This window comes from Brachyhypopomus gauderio, chromosome 16, assembly GCF_052324685.1.
Source record: "Brachyhypopomus gauderio isolate BG-103 chromosome 16, BGAUD_0.2, whole genome shotgun sequence".
Classification (NCBI taxonomy): domain Eukaryota; kingdom Metazoa; phylum Chordata; class Actinopteri; order Gymnotiformes; family Hypopomidae; genus Brachyhypopomus; species Brachyhypopomus gauderio.
The window spans coordinates 2,968,225-2,978,694 of NC_135226.1; the positions used below are offsets into that span (position 1 = coordinate 2,968,225).

The 10,470-nt window shown below is 44.2% G+C and overlaps 1 protein-coding gene across 3 annotated transcripts; it reads left to right on the forward strand.

The window, feature by feature from the left end:
• The first annotated feature begins 3,456 nt into the window (after positions 1–3,456).
• Positions 3,457–9,876, forward strand: ivns1abpb (influenza virus NS1A binding protein b). 3 transcript variants are annotated; one of them, XM_076976860.1, is made up of 15 exons: positions 3,457–3,647; positions 4,206–4,389; positions 4,481–4,601; positions 4,693–4,865; positions 5,012–5,087; positions 5,190–5,363; positions 5,533–5,658; positions 6,536–6,634; positions 6,796–6,919; positions 7,131–7,355; positions 7,769–7,890; positions 7,965–8,091; positions 8,380–8,511; positions 8,734–8,907; positions 9,073–9,876. In XM_076976860.1, the coding sequence occupies exons 3-15, from the start codon at positions 4,491–4,493 to the stop codon at positions 9,312–9,314; spliced, it is 1,905 nt and encodes a 634-aa protein (XP_076832975.1). In that variant the 5' UTR covers positions 3,457–3,647; positions 4,206–4,389; positions 4,481–4,490; the 3' UTR covers positions 9,315–9,876. The 3 variants fall into 3 exon arrangements, with proteins under 3 accessions (XP_076832975.1, XP_076832977.1, XP_076832976.1); XM_076976862.1 differs by lacking the exons at positions 3,457–3,647; positions 4,206–4,389; positions 4,481–4,601 and having other exon boundaries at positions 4,725–4,865; positions 4,977–5,087; XM_076976861.1 differs by lacking the exons at positions 3,457–3,647; positions 4,206–4,389; positions 4,481–4,601 and having other exon boundaries at positions 4,749–4,886.
• Positions 9,877–10,470: the final 594 nt, after the last annotated feature.

Consider the following 10,470-nt stretch of genomic DNA (forward strand, 5'->3'; position numbering starts at 1 on the left):
GAGAAAGCTCTTTAAATAATAGCAAAGTGTTTCTCGGTGCTTAGACAGCCTTAGTATGCGGTGAGCAGCGAAATACCGTAAAATCAAGCATATAGGCGCAATAAGATTTAAAGCACGGATGAATCGCAAAAGCGCGGATAGCTTGACCGCGGTGTAAAACGAAGCTTAATTTATAAATTTGTTTGGTCCACGTCATTGACGGTAATGGTTAGTCTACTAGAAATACTAATAAATCACTGGGACCTGGATGACGTTTTAAGTGAGGAAATATTTACATTTACGGAATTTAGGAGTCGCGCTTAAAGTGCCTTTCCTGTCTACTCAGATAAGTAGGCTACTAAGTAGGCTAATACAAACAGGCTAGAGGCCAAAAATTCCTAGTAGCCTATAAAATCTTACAAATGTATGATTAGGTTAAATATATGAGTTCTGACAGCTGTAATGACAACGTAACAATACAATTAAACATGGGATAGCAAGTGAAAGTATGAAGAGACTGAAATGTAATTACGACATGGATTACACCACATGGATACGTAACCATAGGATAGAAAACAAATCTATGATATTGTTTTCACGTCGTTTGACATGCTTATTGAAAAACAACCTACCTCGAAATGTAAACAGGACAGCAAAATTGCTTTAATGTCATGCACGGACGTAATTTGTGGGGGGGACTTTTTCAAAAGTCGGTTTTGGTCACCCCCAGTTTTTACGGTTAAAACCAAATATTTAAATAGCGACGAATCCATGTCCCCCCCACTTTTTATTACAAAATTACGTCCATGATTTCATGTGTGTTGTGTATTTCAGGTTTTCCACTGTCACGATTGTGATTCAATTTGACAGGAATTTATTTTCATACTTGCGGGAGGGTAACAGTAGATGGCGCCAGTGGACCAGGTTTATAGATCTAACAAAACCTAGACCTAACAAAACCAAAATCGCTTTTTGGAGTAGGTAAACCTTACCGAGAATTCCAGTATAAGGAGAGAGCTGTGAAGACATTGAAAGGAGAGAAAGGAGCCGTCAACAGGCAAATATGACTTTACATGTAAATAATAGTATATTCAGTTTTTTACACAGACTGTTGACAAGAGATGAGTTCAGTATTTTGGAACCGTGTCTCAGTGTATTCCTGAAACGTATTTCCTGTTTCAGTTTGATTCATGCTTCAACATTGTGTAAACCTTTGTTAAATCCCAGAGCAACAGAATTATTTAATTCAAAAACGTAGATGGCCAAAACCATTTTTACTAATCCAGTCTATTGCAGTAACTTATTGCTGTGTACAGTGTTTGGCATGGACAAATAGGGCAGATTTATAATTATTTTCCTGTTGTTACAGTGAAATTCACTTAGACATGGAAAACTTCAACATAAATAAAGTTCAGGTGGTGACTGAAGCATTAAATAATATAAACAGGAGAGTCAAGTGAAGGATTCCAGATTAGCTTTTTTCATTTGAAGAAGCCCTAATTTGTAGAACCATATTTAATTTTAAGTGTTAATATTAAGTGTGTGTGTGTGTGTGTGTGTGTGTGTGTGTGTGTGTGTGTGTGTGTGTGTGTGTGTGTGTGTGTGTGTGTGAGTGTGCGTGCATTCATTTTGAATGATCCCAATTCTGAAAATACTGACAGATCAAGCACTGTTGTTTTAGTGTCATATTTGAGCATTAGTGTATAGCTCCAATACAGGAATATTAGGAATATTATATAGATTTGAAAGCTTTCACCTGTCAAAAGCTGCAGTGGATTTTGTCAAGACTGCCGTGCTCTTTATGGGGACAGACATTGTCTTGTAGCTGCTATAGCTATTGCTTTAAATGCATTAGCTTGGTGATCACCATAGAAACACAACAATACAGGTAAAAATGTCAGGCCAAGATTTTAGCCCAGTCAATCTTGAGGAATCTTCACAAACCACATGACAAAACCAGCCAAACTACTTTCTGGGTTGTTGACATGCAGACAGAGTAACACACACATGGCAGCAGAGGTCTTATGCATTTGTGGCACTGAACTCAGTTTTCTTGTGGTATTCTATTAAGGTGCTTACAGACTCCACAGCACAGATATCTTCCAGTCAGTGTTCCAGACAGACTGGCTAATGTACAATAAACACACTGGGTTATAAAGTAGAACTTTAAAGGCAAAAAACACCATAATAAATATGTAAAATAACTTATAATGAGGAATCTGTGTTTTCACCATTAATCTGGCAATTATCTTGAATATACTGTATCTTGAACTTCCAAAGTACATGTCAAAGTACATGTCAATTAAAGAAGAAATATTCATGTACTTACAGGTGATGTTCTAGGTGCACCTGCACAGAAATAACGGCACAGTCAGTGGAACAGTCATTTGATTGTGCTTTATTTATGACTGTTATTAACATAACTACATACATAAGCAGAGAGACGTTTTAATCTCATGGCTGTATATATATATTTTTTATGCTATAAATATGATAAATCAAGATGGCCAAACCCAGAAATAGCAAGTTGTAATAGGTAGTGGAAGAAGGCATGATTATGAGGCCTGATACATGATTATGCATGAGGCTTATTTTGTTAGGAGTGTGAGGGTATTGAATTTGTGATATATAAAACTGTTTTGTCTCTCTATATTGGTTGACTAGTAAATCACATGCATATTTTGAGTCAACTCCCTGTGTTTGAATGGTTGAGGTCCTCTTTAAGACAGTGAGATTACTATAAACTTTAAGATAAAGCCTTTTTGCTGTCATTATATCTGATATAACAACATTTTTGATAAACTGTATGAGTGTTTTTTTTTACCCAGGTAATTGTACAGTGTAATTTCACATGTTCAGATTAAATCTGTCTATTCAGATGTTAGCAGATATCTGTAGCCTGTCTGTAAAAAAATATTATAAGCATTGATCAGTCTTGTTGTGGTAAATATTCAACTTAATTGTCTTTGTTGGTCTTGATGCAGCTGTAACAGTACGAGTGATCCACTTTCAGTGGTGTCTGTAGATTCCTTGGAGATCTGCTGGTAACTCAGATGTTTGGCTTTAGTTATCAATTTTTTTTACAAAGATGTTAAATGTAAACAATCTTTATCATGTTCCTTATGTGACTGAACCCAGTGTACAATATGGGTTAATTGACAATCCATTTCAAGGTAGCACCTCTCGACCTGCTTCCTGCCTAGAACATTTGCTCCAGTGTAGTTTAGAAGTGCTGTGTGCTGGTGTTTTGAAACAGTGATTTCAATTAGTTATGTGTCCTTATTTACTGGATAGCAAGCATGAAGAGGCCATAAACCACGTTACATATTGTTACTTGTTACATGTTACATAAACACAGACAACGTTGTCACTTGCTTGTGTGTAGGTCTATATGACGTGGAGGACCTGATAAAGGATCAGGAAAAAGAAGTCGCGCCAAAAAAGGGTTTCAGGGGGCGGGGTCACGCCTTCGTCATTAGAGGCTACGCTGTGCTGCACGCGCGTTTTTGAGTTCTCGTTTTGTAGCAGCTCGCGCCGCGTTCGAAGTGTCCGTTACGTTACCGTAGCGAACGTTACCGTGGCGACCGTTACCGGTGTAGCAGCAGAGCTTTTCGGTCTGGTATTATAAACGGTGGATGTTTGTCGTGTCTCACGGGCAGGACTACCTGGTGAGATACTGCGGTGGTTTTAAGTGCTATCTAAACATCATTTGAAGTTTGTGAAATGTGTCGTCTAGATTTATTAGTAACGTTACCGATTTTAAGCTGTTTTTGATCATTATTTTTGCTAGCCAGGTAAACTGGGTGGGTGTCTTTAGCTAAGCTACTGAATTCTCACTGCTTTCCTAGTTATTCTTCTGGCACCAGCTAACTAGATATCAAAGGCATTTTGTTGCTGGTTTCCCTTAAGCTCAAGTCTAGGCTAGTCATCTGTTTAAAACTTCACCTTAGGAAAATAAAAGCAATCTGTTGCTAAAGCCAGGTCTAGGTTCAAACGCACCAGCTGACCCAGGAGACTTGAGCACCCAGCTGGGAGCAGCTGTGTCTAGTTATCTCTCTGTCTTTAGTGTTGATGAACTTTGACGTGTGCTGCTGCTTCACTGCTTATCACCAGTTGTTTTCATCGGTGTTTGCACATCTATCCTAATCAGAAAACGGAATCTAATAATTCAGATCTAAATGATTAAACCTCTAACAGTTATATTATCTCGTTTTTTCCCTTTTCAGGTCATTTCGCATCTCCAAATTAGAAAAAAAAATGTATACTTTATCTTATGGAGTTGCCTCAAAACAAAGACTGAACGGTTGCTGAAACCGCGTTTGAACGACCACCTTTGCCTTACCTGAGTGAGAACTGTCAGTGTCTTCTCACGCCACTAGATAAATATATTTCAGCAACTGCTTTTTTTTGGTAAGAACTTATGGATTTGTCATGATTGTTATGGATTTTGCTGTTCCTGTCATTACTGTTTGTCATGCAGCGTGTGTCCCTCATCTTGCAGGCCTCTCACAATGATTACCAATGGTGCTTTGATGTTTGAGGATGAGAACTTCCTTGACTCCACTGTGGCAAAGATGAACGCCCTTCGTAAAAATGGCCAGTTCTGTGACGTCAGACTGCAGGTAAAGGATGCCACTGTGAAGATCAACGATGACTCTGAGCTCGTTCCCTTCAGTGGTTCCCTAACGTGTTTCCCTAACATGTTTTCGCCAGGTGTGTGGTCATGAGCTGATGGCCCACAGGGCTGTGCTGGCCTGCTGCAGCCCTTACCTGTTTGAGGTGTTCAACACGGAGGCGGAGCCTCAGGGGGGCGTTTCCCTGGTGAGGTTTGATGACCTAGACCCAAAGGCTGTGGAGATCCTGCTCAGCTATGCCTATACTGCACAGTAAGTGTGCATACACATAGAGTAAGTATGCACACTGTAAACCAACACACTAATACCTAAATGTCCTTTTGCTACTGTTTTCCTTTGGGATTCACAACTCTCTGCCACCAGAGTATAGAGACCGTTTCCCCCCCCCCCCCCCACAGGCTCAGGGTGGAGGAAGACCTTGTGCAAGGTGTGTACTGTGCCGCAAAGAAGCTGAGAATGGAAAGAGTCAAACAGGTGAGCTGGACGCCACTGCTCAACACGGCTGGGTTCTCTGTGAGGCATCACTGGATATGGACGCTGTCCTCTGACCACGGGGTCTATCTTTTCCACGCCCAGATCTGTGGAGACTACTTGTTGTCAAAAATGGACTGTCAAAGTGCCATCGCCTATCGCAGTTTTGCCAGCAGCATGGGAGACGACCGTCTGCTTAGTAATGTTGATGCTTACATCCAGGAGCACCTGCTGGAGATCGCTGAAAAAGACAACTTCCTTAAACTTCCTCGTCTTAAGGTTAGTCTGGAGTGGCTGGCGAATGTTTCACACATGCCGAGGAGGGTTTTTCTACACTTACGTGTAGCTCTGAGATCTCCCTGCAGTGCGTATTTTTTTAATGCTTGTGGTTTTTCTGCATTAGATGTGCTGTGTTTTCTAAATATTTTCAATTTTTTCTGCTTGCTAGTTGGAGGTGATGCTGGACGAGAACCTGAACTTGCCGAGTAACGACAAGCTGTATTGTAAGGTGATAAACTGGGTTCAGCACAGCTTGTGGGAGAGCGGTGAACCTCTGGAGAAGCTGATGGATGAGGTCAGTATTACCAGCTATACAGCACCTACATACATGCGCCTGGCCCTAGCCACAGTGCACAGGCACACATTTGAGAGCTCTTTTAGTGTTTGCAAGTGAAGTGACTATTTGGACAGTGTCACCAGTTTGCTGCAATAATGACAGGATGTCAGAATTAAATCCTGAAAACGTGATGGGCCAGTATACGTGATGTGTATAGAGTTCTGAAGATGCACTTCAGGGAGAGGTACTGAATGTTCAGAACAGTGTGTCAGATCCTCTCCTCTCCTCCTGATTCTGCGTTTCTGTTCAAGGATCAATTCAGTTTTTTTCTCTCTTGTCTTTTCCGTGGGCTTGAGTCTTACCTTATAGTCTTATCTCCCTTTTGACCTCTTAAAATATGGAGTCAAGGGTTTTACAGGTGTGCTGAAAGATCCATGAGCCTTTTAAAAGCTACTGTCTGGTCCAGCCCTTTGCCTTCCTGTGTGACTGGAAGTTGCTGATAATATTTTATATCTCCTCATTTTTCCTGTAGGATTAGTAAGCATAGACCAGCAAACACACAGCAGTCTGAAGAAGGCCAGAACCACAGTGTCCTCAGCGGTAACGCGTCTTCCTGTTGAAAGCCACAGAACCACATTGTGTTCCAGAATGCGTTCAGCGTGAAGTTGGACCAGTGAGCCTTCTCGTACCCCCGCAATATGACACAGCCAGATGTTTTCTTCTTCCACGTCTCTTTCAAGCATCATTTGATTTGATGTCGACAGACACTGATGCTGCCAGGCCCGTCAGGGTGCCGGTCTCATGGCGCTGGTATCTTCTCTCAGGGGACTGGGCTCCAGTTCCAGCTTTAATCTGGTCAGGGAGACGTCCACATGCGCTCTCGTTGCTGTTGCAGGTCCAAACGCTACACTACTCCGCGGACCACAGACTGCACAGCGGTGACGTGGTGGAGGGGCGGTCAGAGGGGGACGATGACCACGGCCGCTTTGTGCAGGTACACGAAGGACCCGGAGGGAACGGGTTGGCCTCCACACGGCGGCCTCTTTACCCATCAGTATATCTTTTGCTGGCCATGCGATTCATTTGGCCATCTATGACCTTTTAATCTAGAAGTTGTTGAGGTTGCTTACAGCTGGCCTGTCTTGGCGTTTGCAGAAGAAGGCTCCTCGTGAGAGCGTACAGAGACAGAGTGTGAACGCGCATTGTGGCTTCTCCTCCAACCCCTGTGGCCAGCCCGGCAAACACGAGTGGAGATACATCGCCTCGGAGAAAACCACCAGTGAGCCGCCATGATTCTTGAGCATATACCTTCCTGTGGCTTTTCCCCCTCCGTCAAATGTCATGACCGCATGTTTGGAGCTTTCCTGCTTATAGCACGACCGATTCGGTCCAAGCTAATTCTCGTGAACGGGTCTAAATCGGAATGCGTCTGAAGCTGTCGGTCTGACTCATGGCCCGTGTCTTGTCTGGCCGTCTTTGTGTCGCTCCAGGCGGGGCGTACGTGTGCCTGGCCGTGCTGAAGGGCGCGTTGTGCGTGGTCTCCCTGCACGAGCGCTGCAGCCCCCACAGCTCTCCCGCCTCCACCCCCTGTCTGCAGAAGAGCCTCAGCCTGGAGGCCCAGGGCGACGAGCCCCACGAGCGGGCCCTGGCGTCCATGCACTACGCCCGCTCCGGACTGGGTACCGCCGCGCTGGACGGAAGACTCATCGCCGCAGGTCATTAGACTCTCGAACATCTCTTCCATCTTCTCAGATAACTCATGCTTTGTAGAATGAATTGACTTCCTAATGTCATTTAGATTCTGTTAGGAACCAAGAGTGCTGATCTGAGTTTCATCCACTCCTAGGGCGGCAGGACCTGCATTGTTGTGTTTTCTTCGCTCTAGCACATATGATTTGACTCCTCACATGCCTGAGGACATCATGTAAACAGTTGTGTTTGCTCAGGGAAAGATAAAGTGTGTTGTTCTCTAGTGTCGGTTGTGATTGATGAACAGATGGGTGTGGATCAGTAAACATGAGGCACTGATCCATGACTGATTCATACGGATTTCAAAATGGAAAGTGACCTGTCTGGGCGAGTGTTCAAATGAGCAGCTAAACCAGAGCTTCTCCTCGTGCTTGGCCAGGTGGCTACAACAGGGAGGAGTGCCTGAGGACTGTGGAGTGTTACGACCCGGTGAAGGACTCCTGGACCTTCATCTGTCCCATGCGAACTCCTCGCGCACGCTTCCAAATGGCTGTCCTGATGGTGAGTTTCCTTCCCTACGTTAATGTAGTTTGTGTGTATTTTAAAGTGGCTAAATAGACTGTCCCTATGTTCAGGGCCAGCTGTATGTAATGGGTGGCTCCAACGGTCACTCAGACGAGCTGAGTTGTGGGGAGACGTATGACCCCACGTCTGATGAGTGGACGCGCGTTCCTGAGCTCAGAATGAGTCGCTGTAATGCAGGTGTGTGTTCAGTTTCGATTTTATGTCTCATGTCCCTGAGACATTTAGAAAGACGATGTATGGATCACTTCCTCAGAATTTGGAGGGGTTTTTTTTTGGTGCTTGTGTTGCAATTTTTCACGAGAGACACAAAACGCACCAAATGTTCTCCTGACATCCGATGTGTTCATCTGGACAGCAGATCGGGACACTGCGCTGTATGGTGCAGTCATCACGCCCCTGCTGAACAGCAAGGATTTCAACCTCACTTTCTGGTTTTCGTTTTGACGCCGTGTCTGTGTGTTGCAGGTGTCTGCTCTTTGCAAAACAGACTGTTTGTGGTGGGAGGATCAGACCCCTGTGGCCAGAATGGTCTGAGGAACTGTGACTCCTTTGACCCAGTGTCCAGGACCTGGAGCAAATGTGCCTCTCTCAACATCCGTATGTTTTTAGGCAAAAAATAATTATTGGAAGCTGAGAAAACTGCTCAGAAATTCAAATGTTCTCAATATTGCCTGATGTAGTGGGGCTCAGCTAACATTAGATCCTGCTCATCTTTAGTAATTTCAGTATTTTCCAGTGAGAAGGTTGAGTACTGGGATGAGTACTGGGTGAAATGGTGTATCCTGTTCTCTCTTCTCCTGTGACACTGGCTTTACTCAGGGCGACACCAGGCAGCTGTGTGTCAGCTGGATGGCTTCATGTATGCGATTGGTGGTGCCGAGCTGTGGAACTGCCTGAACTCGGTTGAGCGGTATAACCCTGGGAACAACACCTGGACCCCGGTGGCCTCCATGAACGTGGCCCGCAGGGGGGCGGGGGTGGCTGTGTGTCACGGTGAGCGCTTGACAGAACCTCCTTCACTTCCATAGCGTTATCAGCTAAACCTATTAACGTCTAAAAGTTCCGTTACGAACAGCTGATGTAGGTCAGTTTTTGCACTGCCTTCTTACTTTGGGTAAGTAGGAAGTCCTTCTAACTGGAACGGTCATTTCTTTCCAGGGAAGTTGTTTGTGGTGGGAGGGTTCGATGGTTCTCATGCCCTTCGCTGCGTTGAGGTCTACGACTCCGCCATTAATGAGTGGAGGATGCTGGGAAGCATGTCGGCGGCACGCAGCAACGCGGGAGTGGCCGTGCTCGATGGGGTTGTGTACGTTGTGGGGGGTTTTGATGGCAACGACTTTCTCAACACCATGGAGGTGTATGACCCAGAAAGCAACGAATGGAGCCCCTGTGTGGAGTAATTAGCAGGAAGGTTTTAGCTCTACTCTCTTTCACAGATCTGGCTTGATTGTATTGCTTAATTGGCATTGTGTGGACCCTGGAGCTGGAAAAGGTATCACTCCCCCACCCCCTCTATTGTACCTGTTAGTTTGATGGTATTTGGTTACTGGTGCTATTGAGAGTGATATTTCATTGTATGGAAGAAGATAGACATAGCAGGAATTAAATAATAGATTAAGCAGTCCACTCAGTATAATTCTAACAGATTGATAATCTCAGGACTAGGAGCTAGAACATTCCACCTGTAGCTTCTCAAGGGCGGGGGGGGGTACACTCAGATCCTTATTTGCCATCATTACTGAGGTATTTTCTGTAATTTTCTAGAATCACTGTATAACCTGGGTATCTCATTATGATTACCTCTTTTCTGTGAGTTTTATGCACTGGTGAGTGAGTGACCCAACTGAGGACAGCAAATGCCAAATGTGAATGGTGCCATGGGCTTTGTTGTATCTTCCCTCTCTACTGTACATGACATGTTTGTTTTTCGTTTACTAAAGAAAATCCTGCCTTGTTTCTCAAGTCAGCTTCCTTTTTGTTATTGGCATAAAACATGAGATTGATTTATGACTTATTTGTTACAAGTTGGGAAGATAATATTTCAGGCTAATATTTTGGGTTTAATAAATGTACAAAACCTAACTACACTGCTCAAAAAAATAAACGGAACACTTATACAACACAATATAACTCCAAGTCAACCACACTTCTGTGAAACCAACCTGTTCAGTTAGGAAGCAACACTGATTGTGAATCAATTTCATCTGCTGTTGTGCAAATGGAATATACAACAGGTAGAAATGAGAGGCAATTAGCAAGACCCCCCCTATAAAGGAGTGGTTCTGCAGGTGGGGACCACAGACCACTTCTCAGTACCTATGCTTTCTGGATGATGTTTTGGTCACTTTTGAATGTTCGTGGTCCTTTCACACTCGTGGTAGCATCAAACGGACTCTACGACCCACACAAGTGGCTCAGGTAGTGCAGCTCATCCAGGATGGCACATCAATGCGAGCTGTGACAAGAAGGTTTGCTGTGTCTGTCAGCGTAGTGTCCAGAGGCTGGAAGCGCTACCAGGAGACAGGCCAGTACACCAGGAGACGTGGAGGAGGCCGT